General features: G+C 40.6%; 1 protein-coding gene across 3 annotated transcripts in view; it reads right to left on the reverse strand.

Moving 5' to 3' along the window:
- The window catches only part of LOC140469210 (uncharacterized), a 380,785-nt gene that overhangs the window by 139,274 nt on the left and 221,332 nt on the right, over positions 1–20,179 (reverse strand). For all 3 annotated transcript variants that reach the window (XM_072565525.1, XM_072565524.1, XM_072565526.1), the window contains 3 exons: positions 18,818–18,856; positions 18,029–18,082; positions 11,688–11,741 (listed from right to left, as the gene is read on the reverse strand). In XM_072565525.1, the coding sequence (XP_072421626.1) occupies positions 11,688–11,741; positions 18,029–18,082; positions 18,818–18,856 (147 nt within the window). The remainder of the gene's footprint in view (positions 1–11,687; positions 11,742–18,028; positions 18,083–18,817; positions 18,857–20,179) is intronic.

The following is a 20,179-nucleotide window of genomic DNA, read 5'->3' on the forward strand; positions in this document are numbered from 1 at the left end:
AGAAACAAAAGAAACATGAGTTAAACAAGGCTACATTCAAATCTTTCCCAGAAAACAGGGCACACGTGACAGAGCATCGATAAAGAAAGAAACTTAAAGCAGTTCTTTCCAATACTTAATGCTGAATGAGACAATCTTCAAAACTTTGAAATGTTGTCAAGAAAATTTGTCAAGTGTTGTCAAATTCACTTTTGAATAAGCAAAATAGCCTTTTCAAACAGTAGGATACATGAGGGCTTATAAGTACCCAGCAAAGCAAGAACTATGTCAGAGAAGTACTTTGAAGTATTTCAGATTTCCAAATGACAATAGCTGCCCAAGTTTTCAAACAGCATATTAGGGTGGAAAGATATGGAAGGTTTGTTCTCAATTATTCATAGGATGTGGACATCATTGGCAAAGCGGCATTTACTTTCCATCTCTAAATGTCCTGGAATGTCACATAACTGAATGTATCGCTGGGCCATTTCAGAGGAGAATCACATCTCTGTGGATTTGGAGTAACATTTATACTATCAAGTAAAGATGGCAGATTTACTTCTCCAAAGGAGATTAATTGAACTAGAAGTATTTACCTAACAATTTGATAGTTTCAGTAGCTCTTAATTAAACTTAAATTCACCAGCTATTGATGTTGGATTTGAATTCACATCTCTGGGTGGATAGTCTGGACCTCAACGTTACCAGTCTAGCAACACAACCATGATGCTATCATACTTGTAGGATGTCTTATTGATGTATAGAACATAGAATTTGAACTATCAGTAGCTGCCTATTTTGAATGGAGGTCAGGAGTGTAATTGTTCTAACGTAGTAAGTAAGGCCTCAAACCTTCACATGCCCAATGCATTTGCCCTTAGACTTGTTGCCTCCTGACTCTTTCAATGTATCATCTTTGCTACAAAAACCAGCAATTTTCTTAAATGTTCTCCTCAAAGTTAAAAGTTTATTTATTTAAGTTCTAGATTCTGGAGACAGCCATCGATTGGTCAATACACTTTTATTTGGCAGTTATGCTGAAATTCATGTTTTTTTAAAAAATTTTTTAAAACACTTCAGTTGTTAAGGTTTGACTTAGAATGGAACAAACGTTTTGTTCGTTTTATGGAAATTAGTGCACAAAACTGCATTTACATGAGAAATGAGAACATTTATCTCCCATCAGTTATTGAGACTATTTCACACAATTTATCATCTGCGTGACCAATTTTCACAGACATGCTGGAAGTGCCCATCATAGTCCATTCACAATAATGGGGCCTTTTGTAATGCTGAACTTCTTACTGGCAGAACACAAGTTAAGAAATTTCAAAAGATATCAAATGTGAAAACATTATGAATTTAATGAGGTGCGAGTTGCAGTAAATTAGGTGCTACTACATCAGTTAGATTACTGATGAGGTTATAAACCATCCTACAGTTTGCTAATGTTAGCGTCCACAATAACGGTGTCTCAGCTTTCTATGGTGTCAGGAGTTTTCGGGTACATAATTCTTCATCTCACCTGACGACACTGAAGTGCCAAAATCAGAGACGTGCAACTACTAGTATGTTAGAGTGGAGAGGCTTCCTTTCTATCACCTTTTTTGTGTTGTGCTAACTGTTATGTTTCTGCCACTTCGGATTTTGTAGAATTGACTTCAAATTTCTCAAATAAATTTGGCTGCTGAGAAAAGGTCCAGTGACTGGAAAGACTTAGAAACTGCAATCTTCCTAGCACCTGGGTCATAGAGGCATAGAGTTTTTACAGCATGAAAACAGGTCCTTTGGTCCATTGTGCCTGTGCTAGTCATCAAGCATCCAACTTTTTTGATCCAATTTTACAGCACTTGGAAGCTTGCAATCTTGTGTGCTAGGGGTGAGAAATCAAATTGGTCATTCTGCCATTTAATGACTTCAGATAAATAGCATGTTCATCATGTAAGAATCAGACTGAATTTGATTGTAATGGCCCCAGGATTACATGCTGGTGGTATTTACAGACAAGGTTCAGACATGATGAAAATCCAGTGAGCATGTTTATCTATGTCCATGAAACTACCTTCCAACATTACAGGTCAGGGAAGATTGAAAACATAGGATAAGAAAGTTGACCCATTATAATCTGAAAAATAAAACAATAACATTTTAATAGATCTAACTCCGTAATGTACATTTGGTGCTATTTACCAGGTCCAAACAGTCAACCTTTCCATAAGACTAAAATCCTACAGCTGAGTGAGGGTAATAATGTAGGCATGCTTAAAATCATGTAGCTGTCTAATTAAAACCACAGGGACAATGCAGAATAACTGAGATCAGTATACATTGCACTGAGTGACAAAGCACTGACAGAACCTTGATGATAGCAGCTACTCCAGGCTAAAACCTGCCTTTTCTCTGAAACCAGGTTTCACTTTAAGATGTCAAGTGATTGCAATCTAAATTCTCAAATGTTTACAGTAACATCTAGAATTATGTAAATACTGCAAGATTATTCCTCTGTTTACATTACAGTCTCCTTCAGTATGATCTGGTTAGAATTTCAATTAAAATGTGTTTAAAAATCATGAGTAAAGATCAGACATGAGAAGGTTGTTTTCTTTGGAGCAGAGGAGGATGAAGGGTAATATAATTGAGGTACATAAATTATGAAGAGCCTAGATGCAATGAATAAGACGAACCTACTGTCTGCAGAAAGCTTGTTAACGTTGATTTAAGGTAATTGCAGAAAGAATTAGGAGACAATTAAAGAGAAACTTCTTCACCAAAAGGGACATAGTTGGAAAGACTGGTAAAACAAGAAGATCTAAACACATTGAAAAGATATTTGGAAATGCACTTGAAGTGTTACAGCCTAGGTAATTACAGAGCAAGGACTGGAAAGAGGAACTCCACTGGATTGTTCTTTCTCACCTAGCACAGGCCTTATGGTCTGAATGATCTTCTGTACCATAAATTTATTCAATTAGCCCACAATACTTCAATCCCGAAATGTGACCAGCAGCTGCTTCACCATTGGTGTGAAATTATTAAAATTACTTGGATGTTCTTCAGAGCCTGTTAGCTATTGCTCAGGACTTGTAAGATTTGTCAGATTATTGGAAGATTTGAATTGTTGATTGCAAAGCTCAAAAACAGATACAAAATAAAATTAAAATCAGCAACTTTTACCACTTACAAGTAGATTTTATGTTACTGGCAAGCTGTTTGGCTGCCTTACTAGAAGGACCATAAGACCATAAGACCATAAGACATAGGAGCGGAAGTAAGGCCATTCGGCCCATTGAGTCCACTCCGCCATTTAATCATGGCTGATGGACACTTCAACTCCACTTACCCGCATTCTCCCCGTAGCCCTTAATTCCCCGAGACAACAAGAATCTATCAATCTCTGCCTTGAAGACATTTAGCGTCCCGGCCTCCACTGCACTCTGCGGCAATGAATTCCACAGGCCCATCATTCTCTGGCTGAAGAAATGTCTCCGCATTTCTGTTCTGAATTTACCCCCTCTAATTCTAAGGCTGTGTCCACGGGTCCTAGTCTCCTCATCTAACGGAAACAATTTCCTAGTATCCACCCTTTCCAAGCCATGTATTATCTTGTATGTCTCTATTAAATCTCCCCTTAATCTTCTAAACTCCAATGAATACAATCCCAGGATCCTCAGCCGTTCCTCATATGTCAGACCTACCATTCCAGGGATCATCCATGTGAATCTCCACTGGACACGTTCCAGTACCAGTATGTCCTTCCTGAGGTGTGGGGACCAAAACTGGACACAGTACTCCAAATGGGGCCTAACCAGAGCTTTATAAAGTCTCAGTAGCACAACGGTGCTTTTATATTCCAACCCTCTTGAGATAAGTGACAACATTGCATTCGCTTTCTTAATCACAGACTCAACCTGCACGTTGACCTTTAGAGAATCCTGGACTAGCACTCCCAGATCTCTTTGTACTTTGGCTTTATGAATTTTCTCACTGTTTAGAAAGTAGTCTGTGCTTTTATTCTTTTTTCCAAAGTGCAAGACCTTGCATTTGTTCACATTGAATTCCATCAGCCATTTCCTGGACCACTCTCCCAAACTGTCTAGATCCTTCTGCAGCCTCCCCACCTCCTCAGTACTACCTGCCTGTCCACCTAACTTCGTATCATCTGCAAACTTTGCTAGAATTTCCCCAGTCCCTTCATCCAGATCACTAATATATAATGTGAATAGCTGTGGCCCAAACACTGAACCCTGTGGGACACCGCTCATCACCGGCTGCCATTCTGAAAAAGAACCTTTTATCCCAACTCTCTGCCTTATGTCAGACAGCCAATCCTCAATCCATCCCAGTAGCTCACCTCAAACACCATGGGCCCTCACCTTGCTCAGCAGCCTCCCGTGTGGCACCTAATCAAAGGCCTTTTGGAAGTCTAGATAGACCACATCCACTGGGTTTCCCCGGTCTAACCTACTTGTCACCTCTTCAAAGAATACCAACAGGTTTGTCAGGCATGACCCCCCCTTACTAAATCCATGTTGACTTGTTCTAATCAGACTCTGCTCTTCTAAGAATTTAGAAACCTCATCCTTAATGATGGATTCTAGAATTTTACCAGCAACTGAGGTTAGGCTAATTGGCCTATAATTTTCCATCTTTTGTCTTGATCCTTTCTTGAACAATGGGGTTACAACCGCGATCTTCCAATTATCCAGGACTTTCCGTGACTCCAGTGACTCTTGAAAGATCTCAACCAATGCCTCCGCTATTTCCTCAGCCACCTCTCTCAGAACTCTAGGATGTATCCCATCGGGGCCAGGAGATTTATCAATTTTAAGACTTTTTAGCTTTTCTAGCACCATCTCTTTTGTAATGACAACCATACTCAACTCAGCCTCCTGACTCCCTTTAATTGTTGGGATATTACTCCTGTCTTCCACTGTGAAAACTGACGCAAAGTACTTGTTAAGTTCTCCTGCCATTTCCTTATCTCCCATCACTAGGCTTCCAGCATCAGTTTGAAGTGGCCCAATGTCTACTTTTGTCTGTCGTTTGTTTCTTATGTATTGAAAGAAACTTTTACTATCATTTCTAATATTACTGGCTAGCCTACCTTCATACTTCATCCTCTCCTTTCTGATTACTCTCTTTGTTATCCTCTGTTTGTTTTTGTAGCCTTTCCAATCTTCTGATTTCCCACTGCTCTTGGCCACTTAATAGGATCTCTCTTTTTCTTTATTACATTTCCTGACTTCCTTTGTCAGCCATGGCTGTCTAATCCCTCCCTGGATAATCTTTCTTTTCTTGGGCATGAACCTCTGTACAGTGTCCTTAATTATACCCACAAACTCCTGCCAGTTTTGCTCTACTGTCTTCCCCGCAAGCCTCTGCTTCCAGTCTATTTTTGTCAGTTCCTCTCTCATGCCCTCATAATTACCTTTATTTAACTGTAACACCATTACATCACATCCGAAGGGCTCAAGCCCGAAACGTCGATTCTCCTGCTCTTTGGATGCTGCCTGACCTGCTGCGCTTTTCCAGCAACACATTTTCAGCTGCCTTACTAGAAGACCAATTTTAATTTACAGCACAACTGCACAGTGGAAGTGAAATTTCAAATTAACTTTGTCTTATCAAAACAGTCCATCATTCAAATGTGTTTAAAAATTGAGGAAAATTACTTTTCAAGACGATGGAAGTGTCAGTTTTACAGTTTGCTTCCCCATCAAAAGAGACAAAGAGCTGAATACTACAAACTACGATGAATCCAAAGAAATTCCATAAAGTCACTTGGCTGGGAGGTATAAGCTGTTAACAGAATTGCAAATTGCATTGCGCCTTATCACTGCCTTTAAAATTGTCCCCAATGACTTCATTCCATTTAAGGAAGAGGTGAAGCACCAGTCAGTGTATTAAGTAGTTCCACATATAGACCATGTGGTGGCAATGTGATGCCAGAAAATTGATGTCTTATAAGTAAGCTAATCACCAGAAAGGTTATTCTGTCCTATTGCTTTGGAATATTGCAGACCATTCTCGTCAACTCTCAGAATTTTTTTGTATCCATTTATGTGTCAAACAACATATTTCATGAGTAAGGATCAAGAAGATGCATTTGAATCTCTGCAGTTAAACTTCAGGCTTGTTAACTAAATCATCCTGTTTATTACTCTTGGTAGACTAAAGCATGAAGGACTTCAGCATCGATTCCCGTCTTGCTGAGTAATCTGATGGGTGCTGGTAGGAAAATGCTGATGGAGAATAAACATATTCAGCCCTGGTGTGAATTGTTATTCAGGATTTTCCATTGGAAAATGCATAGTACTGGCGATAGAGTGTGAACAGGGAGAGATTCTCCATGGAATGATTTGCCAGCATTCACTATTGAAACTCAAGCTGAAAGAGTGACTGAGTGTGTCAGCCACTGGATCTCCATATTAGTCAGGGGCTTCAGGACAGGAGGAAAGGAAAACAGAATAAGATTCCTTTAAGCAAAGTAAATAACTGAAGGCTTTTAATTTTATTCTTTTCCCACACACAGGGAGGCAGGTTAACTCAGTTGTTGAGCACATGATTCAAAGTAGTACTGACAGCAGGGGTTTATAGACTCCATACAGTCTGGAAACAGGGCCTTCGTTCCACACCAGTCCTCCAAAGAGTATCCCACCCAAACCCATTCCCCTACCCAATTAGTCTACATTTACCCCCGACTAATGCACCCTAAGCTACACAACCCTGACACTGTGGGTAATTTTATCATGGCCAATTCACCTAACCTGCACTTCTTTGGATTATGAGAGGAAACCAGAGCACCCAGAGGAAACCCCCGCAGACATGGGGAGAATGTGCAAACTCCACACCGACAGTCCCCTGAGGTTGCAATCAAACCCATGTTGCTAGCACTGTGAGGCAGCAGTGCTAACCACTGAGCCACCATGCGATTAAATTCCTATTCCAGGCTGAAGCAGACTAGAAGCCACCATCGAGTAGGGCAGCAAAGGAAGAAGCATCAACAGACATTAAGGACTTGCCTTTGAGCAGAGTGAGCAACACTTACTCTACTACAGCAACACAATCTTGGCGTTTATAAAAAAATATTTTTAATCAAGCTACAATAAAAGGATTAACAATAAAAAGATAAACATGGTGTTGAGGTGAGAATGGAAATAATAGCATTACAAAGAGTTTTTACCAAAAACATTTTTTTTTAACAGAGCAAATTTCTATGTTGGTGGTTGTTCTTGATGTTTTGTGCTGTTTATTTTATGCAGACAGCTGTTGTGTGAAATCAGGATGAGAGAAACTCTGGAAGAAGGTTGCTTTATTGCGGTGATATGAGTGGAATCATGAAGGCAGATATTTTATGATTAATCATAAAATATCTTGAGAGGAGTTAGTCGTAAAGGTCCTTTGCCCATTGAGCCTGTGCTGGTCAAAAACTCCACCTAACTTTTCTAATCCCATTTCTCAGTACATGGCCCATAGCCTTGTATGCCTTGGCATCGCAAGTGCACACCTAAATACTTCTCAAATGTTATGAGGGTTACGACCTCCATCCCTCACAGACAGTGAGTTTCAGATCCCCAGCACCCTCTGGGTGAAGATAAAATCCTCACATCCCATCTAATCCTCCTGCCCCTCTATGTCCCCGAGCATTGATCGCTCCATCCACGTGAAACGTTCCCCCTATCTACCCTATATATGCCCCTCATAACACATCTCAATCATTTCTCCACTCAGTCTCTTCTGCTCCAAAGAAAACAAACCCTAGTTTGTAACCAAGGATCCTAAAATGGGTAGCTCCAATGTAAAGATGCACCGATTGTAATTTTGCAAAGTTGTTCAATTCTGGAGAAGTCCCAGACGATTGAAAAACTGCTAATGAGACACCCCTATTTAAAAAGTGAAGGAAGCAAAAGGTCAGTAACTATAGGCTGATTAACCCAATAACTATTGTTGGAAAAGTATTAGAATCAATTATTAAGGAAGTTGTAGCAGAACATTTGGAAATCATAAACCAATCAAGTAGAGTCAGCGTGACTTCTTGAAAGGGATGTTGTGTCTGACTAATTTTTTTCAGTTTTTCAAGCAAGTCTCAAACTAGAAGGCAACTAATAGATGTATTGTATTTGGACTTCCAGAAGGCACTTGGCAATGTACCTCACAGAAGTTTAAGTCATATGATAAAAGCCCACTATGTTGCAGGTGGTGTATTGGCTTGGATGGGGAATTGGCTCATGGGCAGAAAGCAGAGAGTAGGGATAAGGTGTTCTTTTCCAGATTGTTGACCCGTAACCATTGGGGTTACATAGGGATCAGTATTGGTATCTGTTTGCAGTAGAAATTAATGACTTGGAGGAAGGGACTGAATGTACCATAGCCAAATTTGCTAAAGACACAAAAATAGGTGAAAAGGCAGATTGTAAGAAGGATACAGATAGTTTGACTTGGAGGTGCCGGTGTTGGACTGGGGTGGACAAAGTTAAAAGTCACACAACACCTGGTTATAGTCCAATAGGTTTGTTTGGAAGCACTAGCATTTGGAGCACCATTCCTTCATCAGGTGATTGTGGAGGTTATGATCATACTCACAGAAATTCTGTGTTGGTGAGACCACAGCTAGAGTATTGTGAAGAGTTGGTTGTCTTAATTAAACAAAGATATTTTATTGGAGGCAGTTCAGGCGATCCCTGGTATGGAGGGATTGTCAAAGTCTAAACAGGTTGGGACTCTACTCACAGGGAATGAGAGGCAATCTAATTGAAATTTATAATATTCTTTAGGGGCTTGACAGGGTAAATGCTGAGAGGATGTTTCCCCTCGTGGGACAGTCTAGCACCAGATGGCACAGTCTCAGATTAAAGGGACACCAATTTAGGAGTGAGGTGTGGAGGAATTTCTTCTTTCAGAGGGTTGAGCGTTTTTAGAACTCCTTGCCACAGAGAACTGTGTATATTTAAGGCTGAGATACACAGATTCTTGATCAGTAGGGGAATCAAGGATTATGGGAAAGGTCGGGAAAGTGAATGGTGAAGCAGACTTAAGGGGCCAAACAGCCTACTCCAAGTCCTATTTCTTGTAGGCCTATGGTTTCTCCAATTTCTATAAACTCAGTTTATAGCAATTATTTTCCTATTAGAAGATCCAACCAACATACAGTAATCCTGACTGCTAATCTTTAAAAGGTGGCTGGGACCAATGAATGGTGGGCTAGTGCAGTTATAGTAAACAATGTGTATTTATCCTCAAACATCAACCAACTTCTGACTGTATTTACATATCTCCTTTTGGACCCTAATGCAAAAAGTGATGTATGACAATATGACTGCTTTCAGCATATCCATTCATCATTCCATATGAGGTGTTTATGGTCTATATGCTCAGGCTTGTGGAACTATCTGATTGTGATCCAAGTTCAATATCTTTCGAGTTGCAGGGAGTAGAAACTCAGAGCTTTATATTCAGCTGGTAATTGCACTGCCATGTTTTTGTTGCTCCACATCTTAAACTGCCTTACATAGACATGGTACTCATAGTGTGAGTGGAAAAATACTTTGGCCAGTCTTGAAAAGCTCAAGTGAGTTGTTCAGTTCAGAAGTGCAATATTAGTTGGAACCCACAATCTTCCAAATGTGACAAATAAAGGAAAAAAATTCATGAAGCACAATTTTTAATTGCCACTACCATGTGGACCACATTGTGAACATCGAGTCACAGCATCGTACAGCACAGAAACAGACCCTACAGTCCAGCCAGTCCATGCCAATCATAATCCCAAACTAAACTAATCTCAGCAGCCTGTGTTTGGCCAATATCCTTCCAAACATCTCTTATTCAGGTTCTTATCTAAATGTCTTATAAGTATTGTAACTGTACCTCATCCACACCTTCTCTGGAAGTTCATTCGACACATGAATCCTCTGTGTAAAAAAATTGCCTCCATTTCTTTTTTTAAATCCTTCTCCTCTCACCTTAAAAATATGCCCCGAGTCTTGAAATCCCCCACAACAAGGAAAAGACACCTGCCTTTCAACTTATCTATACCCCTCATGATTCATAAACCTCAATAAGGTCATCCCTCAACTTCCTATGCTCCACTGAAAAAAGTCCCAGCGTATCCAGTGTGTGCAAAAATAACAACAGGATTGCTCAGGGATCTTAGAACATGGAGCTACAGGGAACAATTAAAACAATCTAAAATAGGACCTGCTAAAAAATAGGAGAAGACAACACATACCCATTACCCACTCTATGGCTTAAAGTGACACAAGTAAAACATTAGACACCAAGTACGGATATATCCATAAAATAAAACAAAGATCTGTGGATGCTGGAGATCTGAAACACCAAAAAACAGAAAATTGCTGGGGAAACTCAACAGAATCTGTGGAAAGAAAATAATTTTCCAATTCCAGTGAACCTTCTTCAGTTTCTGTTTTTGCAGATATATCCATATCAGACACAGTGAATGTGAATGAGGCAGCAGTCATGGCAAAACAGCACAAATGCATCATGAAAACATTGCATTTACACCAGCCTAAATCAACAGGAAACAGATTCTCCCCCATTTGACTTGGAGTACCGAACTCCATCATAAATCTGCACCAGCAGGTAGATTGAGGCAAGCAAAGCAAGTCATTTGAGCAGACACAGATGGCTCTGGGTGCCATCTTTAATTAGTTGGGAACATACATTTTGTTTTTCATTAGTGCTCAATGCAAGAGGATACTCACTTGAGCGTGGACATGATGTATCAACAACTATTAAAAAAAACACAATACTGTGGATGTTGGAAATCAGAAACAAACACAGAGAATGCTGGAGAAACTCAGCAGGTCAGGCACCATCTTGGAGAGAGAAACAGGTTTACATCTTGAGTCCAGTACAACTCCTCTTCAGAACCAAGACTCAAAAGCTCTGAGGAAGTCACACTGGACTTGAAACCTTAACTCAAACATGTTCTGTCAGTCATGATTGTTACAACTCTCAGCAATGGTGGCATTGCTTTATCAAGAGGATTTTTTTCATAGAAGTTATCAAAAGGATTCATTCTATTTTCTATGAATGAATGTATTCTTTGATTAATAAATAACAAACAACAATGGTTTAAGAAAATAAACCAGAAAAAGAATTCATCTCTTAATGTGGGAGTTCTAGCATTATAAACCTGGATTTAAAAACACCATAAACTTCCAACTAGCCAGGAATTGCTTTCACAAAGTCAATACAGCTTGCTTTGGAAGACATTTATTTAAATCCACAATTATTTCTGTTTGGTGTAGCATATTGTGAATTCAACAAGAATTTACCTTCAATGATGACCTGGAAATCTGAAGGGAAATCTGATGGTGACCAGGCCCGTGAGTCACTGTAACTATCCTTACATTGAATGGAGAGATATCAGGATCAGTTGCGTAAGTGTTGGCAGCAGCAATGTGCACTATGTGTGTGCATGTAAAACCATTCCAGACACCTTTCTGACAAGAGTCACAGTGATTCATCAATCCCAACATCACTTAAGCTGGGATCAGCTGAAAGCACAAACTATAAGTGTCTTTTGATCTATATGGCCCAACCATTCAGTGGTCAAGCCCTTATTCATTTTAAAAATACAACTTCTCAAAGAACAATTAATAAGTATATTACTTATATTAGAAGATAATACATTGGACACTTGGACAACTGATTGGGCACTGAGTTGCTATGATTACACTTACCATGTCCCCTGGTAAGCCTGGTGTACCTGGAATTCCAGGATCTCCACAACGTCCCTGCAAAACATTCATTTCCATAATTCATTAAAGATATACAGGGGAGTTTAAATCACTTAATGATGCAAAAAAAGCATTTTACCAATTTATTTCACAGCATATTTGATTCTTATTTTCACTGAAAAAGGTACATCAGAGCAAAAGGCCACCAAGTAACCTGACTGAAGAGTTTAAGTCAGCATTACGGTCACAACCCAAGGAAGATTCAGTGCAAAATATAACAAGTTTGGGCCTTACTGAAATGTGCTTGGACCATCCCCAGCTCAAGCTGATAGAGAATGAGGTCAGCATTAGTAGATACGAGAGCTAAATTAGGCTGGAGACTGCTGACATCCCAAGGAAATGGTCGTCAGAAAGTTAAAGAGATCGGTGGCAGGTGTGAGAGAGCTGAGCATTAGAGAAAAGGATTAAGAGGCTGAAGGGAAAGGAGGTTTCCCCGGTAGATCAGGAGGAGGACTGAGCCCTGCAGAAAAATTAATGTTTCAAAAGATTCACTTAACCTAACGCTGATGGGTTCCACATTGGATGAGCCTCCCAATCCTGGCTGTTAAAGTGACAGCAAGGCACTTTATTGAGCTGCAACTTCCCTGTTTAGGCAGCTCCTAATCTGAGCAAGGATGGGCAGTCTTCATTAGAAGTCAAAATGACACAGTATTTGTAAATATAAAGTACTGCCTCATGTATGTTAGTCAGACTGAGTTAAAATTGGAACTCATGAGCTGCAAAAAGCTGATAAATTTGAACATTTGTATTAGGAGCAGGAGTAGGCCATTCAGCCTCTCAAGCTTGCCCCCACCATTCAATAAAATCATGGCTGATCTGATTACAACCTCCATTCCACATTTCTTCCTGTCACCAATACCTTTTAAATTCCTTGTTAGTCAGGAGTTGGTATACTCTGACGATCTGCCATCCTTGAATCATTTTCATGTAGACCGCGCCCATGAATACTCATATGAATATGTACACATCAATAAACTCACTGCTTTGAGCAATGCTGGTCATTTAATTTGCTGTTGGTAAATTGGCATTTTGATGATTTTGCAGGATAAATAATTATGATCACTGTAAGTTTAGCCAGCCGTAATTTGTAGTTGACAATCAGGAAATAACTTGACAGTGGGTATATAGTCCAAGATGAACTATGAAGAGTAGGGGCTGAATGTAAACTCCATCACTAACTTATAATAGTAGGGTTTTACATTACTGCTTATTAGCCTATTTCTTCATTAGCCAAACCAAAGGATCACTTTTCAAGATTGTCTGGTCTATTTTTAAATGACTAACAACTGGGAAGTATAATACTCATCTCTCAATCCAACAAGCACATTATTGGTCATCATTATACCTTTTCAGAAAAAAAGTTGAAAACCAACTTCAAAATGCCAAAAGGTAAAAAATGACTACTTTAAGAATCTCTACATAGGAAGCTTTGTACCTAAGGTGTTGCTACAACTGGTGACTCAGAAACATTTCACTATACTCATGTGAGTAGATATGACAATAAGCTAATTCAATTCAACCCCAAAGCTTAAAGTGTGCCTGCAGACATAAATTGAACCAAGATGTCATTTCTAAATACAGCTCCAGTCAGTGTGCCATCTGTATTTGCTGTCATTTCAAATGCTGTTTTGCTTGCTGCTTGCAAGGAAATATTCATCAGAACCACTTTATGATTGAAATACCACACCATGCTTAGAGTTTAGTTCTAAAGCCAACACCACAATCATGTTTTGCATCATGTGTCACAGCATAAAACTCTTTTGCCCTGTACTATTGCTGTCTGTAATTAGCTTTTTATATTCACACAGCTCTCCCACAACTGAGGACCAAAGGGTGAGAGTGCTAAACTTTGGGCAATACAAAGGATAACCCCGCATCTAATCAGAGAAGGACCACTGGCAGTGATTGGGGTAGATCTGTATTCATCATGCTGGGATTCAGTTTCAATTGGACAGAACAGCAGTGCTGGGTAAATATTGCTTCAGGGTTGTTTTGAAATCTTCGAGCCAATGTCATTCTTGCTTTATCCGGGTGAGTCAGAAATATTTACGCTGAGCTCATTGTTAACTCCTATCCATGGCACACCAGCAATTTTAGGCTAAACCTCTTTTTTTAAAATATTCACTCTTGGGATGTGGGCATCACTGGCTGGACCAGCCTTCTTTGCCCATTACTAGTTGCCCTTGAGAAGGTGTTAGTAAGCTGTCTTCTTGAACAGTTGCAGTCCATTTGGTGCAGGTAGACTCACAATGCCAATCAGGAGGAAGTTCCAGGATTTTGACCCAATAACACAAAAATAATAGGGACATATTTCCAAGTCAGGATGGTGAGTGGCTTGGAGGGAATCTTGAAAGTGATAGTGTTCCCATGTATCGGCCAGCCCTGTCCTTCTAGAGAGTAGGGATTGTGAGTTTGGATAGTACTGTTTAAGGAGCATTGCTGCCTGACCTGTGAACATCCCCACTTCTGACAATGATGGAGGGAAGGTCATTGATGAAGGACTTAAGGATGGTTTGGCTCAGGACACTAACCTGAGAACTCCTGCAGAGGTCCCCGGGCTGAGATCGCTAACCTCCAACAATTACAACCATCGTCTTTGTCCCAGGTGTGACTCTAAACATCAGAGCGGCTCCCCCCCCCCGATTTCCTTTGGCTCCAGTTTTGCTCGGGCTTCTTGATGCCACACTCGGTCAAATACATCCTTGATGTCAACTCACTAGGTTTACCCCCTGGGAGAGTCTGGAGAAATGTCACCAAAATAAGTTGTGCTTTTTTATTGATACTTTATTTCCTGTAGTTCGAAGACATTAAAATGGGCAGGAAGAAAATGAGATATATTTCTGGAACTATAAGATACTAAAGGTTAATCATCCAACTGAAATACGAAGAAAAATTTCCCTGGATGGCTTGGATATTGTTCAGGTTTTTGCTGAGACCATAAATTTTCAGTCAGTCATCACCATCTTAAAGTTGACCACAAACAACCAAAAACCATCTGCAACTCGCAGCCAACAAACTCCCACCAGCATTCAGTCATCAGAATCCAGCCAAACCAAAAACATGCAAGCTTTCATCAATCATCGTGCCCAATCCACAGTGCCTAACAACTTCAGAACCGTGGTTACAAGAACTGTGGGAACATCTGGAGTTTCTCCAGGAACAGAAGGACTTGGAGGACAAGGAGAGGAGCATGGCAGAGTTAAAGCTGGAAAGCCAATACAAGAGGGTAAAACAGTACCAGAGGAATTGAAGCCAGGTCAGACAAGCCACAGAATCAGGAGAACAATTCACATCAGAAACAGGAGTTGGGTAATTTTTTTCCATTTACCAAAGCCATTGAGGAAATCAGAGTTTGAGGCTTTAACTGAAAACTTTGCAGTCAAAGCAGGGTGAACTCTGTACTCTTCCCACTCCTGATATTCATTTGCTATCCTGCTGACCAGTCCTACAGCTTCAGGTTGTGCTGCTACGTCACCTATTCCTGACTCCACACCTTCTGCAACTTGAGATAGGAGATTGAAACAAGTGTACACTGGCATTCACAGGAAATGTGGCCAGATTTCCTCCACGTAGTTTAAACTGCCAACTACGTTTCACTTCCAATTACACTCTTGATTTAGATTTCAGTGTCCTTCAGTTCTCATGTCAGAGCAGTACTGTCTCCAATCCGGACAAAACTGTGCAATGGGTGCAAAATGTTGCCAGAGATTGGGCTATCCTTGAGCATACATTGCTGTCGCTGAGCTTTGGTGATGGAGTGAGTGAATACTGAAGGTGGTGGATGTTACTTTGTATTTGATGATATTGAGCTTCTGAAGAGTTGTAGGAGATGCCCCCATTCCAAACAAATGGAAATTATTCAATCACACCCTGACTTTTCCCTGGTAGATGTCAGACAATCTTTAGGAAATCAGCAAGTGACTTATTTGCTGTAGGATTCCTGACCTCTGATCTGCACTCATAACCACAGTAGAATCTTTGTTTTAGAATCCCTACCATGTGGAAACAGGCCCTTCAGCCCAACAAGTCCACACCAACCCTCCAAAGAGTAACCCATCCAGACCCATGTCCCTACCCTATTGTCCCACATTTATCCCTGACTAATCCACCTAACCTACAAACCCCTGAACACTACGGGCAATTTAGCAAAGTTTCACCTACACATCCACTAATATCATTTATTGTATCCGTTGCTCCCAATGTGGTCTCCTCTACATTGGGGAGACTGGGCGCCTCCTAGCAGAGCGCTTTAGGGAACATCTCCGAGACACCCGCACCAATCAACCAAACCGCCCCGTGGCCCAACATTTCAACTCCCCCTCCCACTCTGCCGAGGACATGGAGGTCCTGGGCCTCCTTCACCGCTGCTCCCTCACCACCAGACGCCTGGAGGAAGAACGCCTCATCTTCCGCCTCGGAACACTTCAACCCCAGGGCATCAATGTGGACTTCAACAGCTTCCTCATTTCCCCTTTCCCCACCTCATCCTAGTTTCAAACTTCCAGCTCAGCACTGTCTCCTTGACTTGTCCGGACTTGTCCGACCTGCCTATCTTCTTTTCCACCTATCCACTCCACCCTCTCCTCCTTGACCTATCACCTTCATCTCCTCCCCCACTCACCCATTGTACTCTATGCTACTCTCTCCCCACCCCCACCCTCCTCTAGCTTATCTCTCCACGCTTCAGGCTCACTGCCTTTATTCCTGATGAAGGGCTTTTGCCTGAAACGTCGATTTCACTGCTCGTTGGATGCTGCCTGAACTGCTGTGCTCTTCCAGCACCACTAATCCAGTATTTGGTTTTCAGCATCTGCAGTCATTGTTTTTACCTTCGCAATTTAGCATGGCCAATTCACTTAACTTGCACATCTTTGGACTGTGGGAGGAAACTAGGGCACCCAGAGGAAACCCACGCAGACACGGGGAGAATGTGCAAACTCCAAGCAGACAGTTGCCCGAGGTTGGAATCAAACCCAGGTCCTTGGCACCGCAAGACAGGAGTGCTAACCAGTGAGCCACCATGCCACCCTCATTTATTCAGATGGCTGGTCTAATTCAGATTCTGATCAATGCTAACCTTGGGATGTTGGTAGTGTGGGGTTCAGCCATTGTAATGACCATTAAATATCAAGAAAATATAGCTGGATTCTCTCTTGTTGGATATGTTCATTATATTATGCAAATTTAACTACAGGCACAATCTAGACTACTGCAGCAAAAATGTCTTGCTGGATAGAACATTGGTGAGAGTTCACCTGCAGTTCTCATCCCTATGGCAATGGAAATATATATTTGCCATAGGGGTTATGCAGTGGAGGTTCAGCAGATTGATTCCTGAGATTGTGGCACTGTCCTATGAAAATGGATTAAGTAGACTGGGCCTGCATTCTCTAGAGCTTGGACAAATGAAAGGCAATCTCATACATACAATATTCTTAAAGGGCTACGTGGAATTGACACTGAATGAATGCCAAGAGGATGTGGGATCTAAGATGAAAGGGACCCAGTTTTAGAATAAAAGGCAAGTTGTTTATGTTTGAAATGAGGAGGAACCTCTTCACTCAGGGTGGCAAATCTTTGGAATTTTCCATCCAAGAAGCCTGTGGAATTTCAGTCTTTAAGTGATTTCAAGATAAATATTGATAGATTTTCAGTTAATGACATCAGGGGATATGGAGATAGTGTGGGAATATGGTATTGAGGCATATGATCATCTAGAACAGTGGAGCAGGCTCAAGGAACTGAATAGGCTACTTCTGCTCCTACGTTCCTATGAATGTAGCTTAACCTCTTCACAGCCTAAGCCTAAATGTTGTTCCATTCTTGTTGCAAATAGACATAGACTGCTCCAGTAACTGTCTGAATTGTGCTGTATATTGTGGAATGATCAACGAACAACTCCTGCCCCAAGGTCATTGATGAAGTAGCTGACGATGGTTGAGCTTAGGACTTGACTTTGAGGAGCTCTTTAAGAATGATGGAACTACTGCTCTAAGACTTGGTGCAGATTAAATATTTGATTCTCATGGATGTGGTAGAAATGACAGAATATTTTTATGTCCTTTCACAACTTGCCATAACCACTTACCCAGAAACCAGCCCCTGGGAGGCTGATATTGGGCAAAATATTTGACATTTGGAAATGTGTTCTTCAAAGTTTCCTGACCTCTCCCCTCCTTCTCAAGGATCTATTTTCCAGATGAAAGTCCATTAACTTAAAAGCTTGCACGCTATTTTCTTTAGAGATTTTTTTTCTGATGTCTCTATTTTTCGTTTTTACTTACAGGAGGTCCTGGCTTTCCCGGTTGTCCACGAGGTCCTAGAATCCCACGCTGTGTCTAAAAATGGCACAAAACAAATGCAGTATCAACATATCGAAAGTTAAATTACACCAAGTGTAAAAAGGCATATAATTCTTCGATTGTCACCTGTTTTTAAACATTACAATTGAATAGAGAGATATAAATGTGTGGAAGGAATACGTGCAGATTCTGTGTAATGAAGTAATCCTTTGAAAAGAGTGGTTGCTCCCCTTTTAAACCAACATTTTCCTTAGAACGCTCTTTCAACAGAAGGTCCAGGTTATTTTGACTTTCTTCAAGCTGGTTTCTGTAAGGTCTCTTGCACCTTTAAATAACCCCTGGGTTGTGAACTGCTTTCCAGGACAACCAGATATGAGTCTATGGTGCTAATTCCCTGAACTTGCAGTGTTGTCAGGGGTGAAAGAGGCATCACCATATAGGCCAGGTGTCTCTCCTCAGGCAATGACAGAAACATTGAGAGAGAAAGTTGTCCAAACTTGCTGAGAGCTATTCATTGACTCAAAACAGCACAAAACAAGTTAACTGTCCTTAAAGGTCGTGAAATAATTACACACCCTAAAGAGGGAAAGGGAATATGGATTTTACAAAAGCCTGCAAGATAACTATATCAATTGAAACACGATGTTGCTACTGACATGCTTGCCTTTGAGCACAGGCATGGTAACATCTGTTGTTTATGAAACATATTAAATTATAAGAGTTATAACAGTAATGAACTTTATTATAATATGAATGAGACTTTATACTTACAGGCCAACCTGCTTGCAATATCTGATAAAAAGGTGTTTGCTGTCAAAATACAGAATAAAATGATCATATTAAACCTTAAATTAATGTTACTTTTTTAAAAGTAACAGCTGAGGAAAATTATGTTCACTTCTTTTAAGTCATCTGAAACTCATCTGAAAAGAATTGCAATCTTATGATGCTTCATTTGGGAACTCTACTGCCAAGTGGACTCAATATCGAGTTCAACAAATTTAGGGCTTGAGCCACCTTCTCCCATGTTCCTTACTTTTATCCCCACACACCAGGCCTTGTTATCACATGAGGTAAAAACAATGACTGCAGATGCTGGAAACCAGATTCTGGATTAGTGGTGCTGGAAGAGCACAGCAGTTCAGGCAGCATCCAAGTAGCTTCGAAATCGACGTTTCGGGCAAAAGCCCTTCATCAGGAATAAAGCTTAATATTTTTTTAGTACTGTTTGTCCTGTTCGGGTCCGAACTCTGCTGGTTTAAAGGTGGTCCGGAGTCCGTGTGGGATGAGTTGGTTATGGAGGCATGCACTGAGGAAGCAAATGTGGCTGTGGTACCGAGTTTGTTTCACGATATGGTTGAAGAGCTTCAGGGCAGAGGAAATGACCTGGGAGTTGCAGTGGGAGAGGGACTCCCTGAGATTCTTGTAGAGAGAGGAGGGAACTTTTGCCCGAAACGTCGATTTCGAAGCACTTGTTATCACATGGTCTACTATTACACACAATACATCATTTCAGTGGCATGGCACTGTAATCTTTTGCTATAAATTCCGTGTGTAATGATCTTACACACTCCACAACCACCTGATGAAGGAGCAGTGCTCCAAAAGCTTCCAAATAAACCTGTTGGACTATAACCTGGCATTGTGTGATTTTTAACACAATCTATTGTTAGCCATTAACTGTACCCATTAGAATCCAATCATTCTCCCAAGCTAACCAATACCCACTCTTTTGTCTGTCCAACTGTTCTTCTCTCTCTTTGGGTTCTAAATCCATCTATTATTTGCAGCTTGTCCCCTTCACCATCCTATCTTCTGCATTAAAAAAACCTTTTTCCTAGCTACCATCAGTTCTAAAGAAGGGTCATCGAATCTGAATCGTAAACTCTGATTGCGTTTCTTGTTTCAATGGCAATATGCTGAAATTCTTTTAATACAAAGAAAGTCTTTGTAAAAGAGCACTGACGATGACTAAAGAAAAAACAATGTTGAAGTATAAAAGGAGGGATGTCAACAAAGGAACCTATCTTCAATGGAATTGAATGAATTCTCCCCAAGTTAGATTTCTAAAGTTGCGTACACACTTATTGCAGATGTCAAAATATTTGGAAATTCAGCCAAGGAAATTGTAAA

This window comes from Chiloscyllium punctatum, chromosome 49, assembly GCF_047496795.1.
Source record: "Chiloscyllium punctatum isolate Juve2018m chromosome 49, sChiPun1.3, whole genome shotgun sequence".
NCBI lineage: Eukaryota > Metazoa > Chordata > Chondrichthyes > Orectolobiformes > Hemiscylliidae > Chiloscyllium > Chiloscyllium punctatum.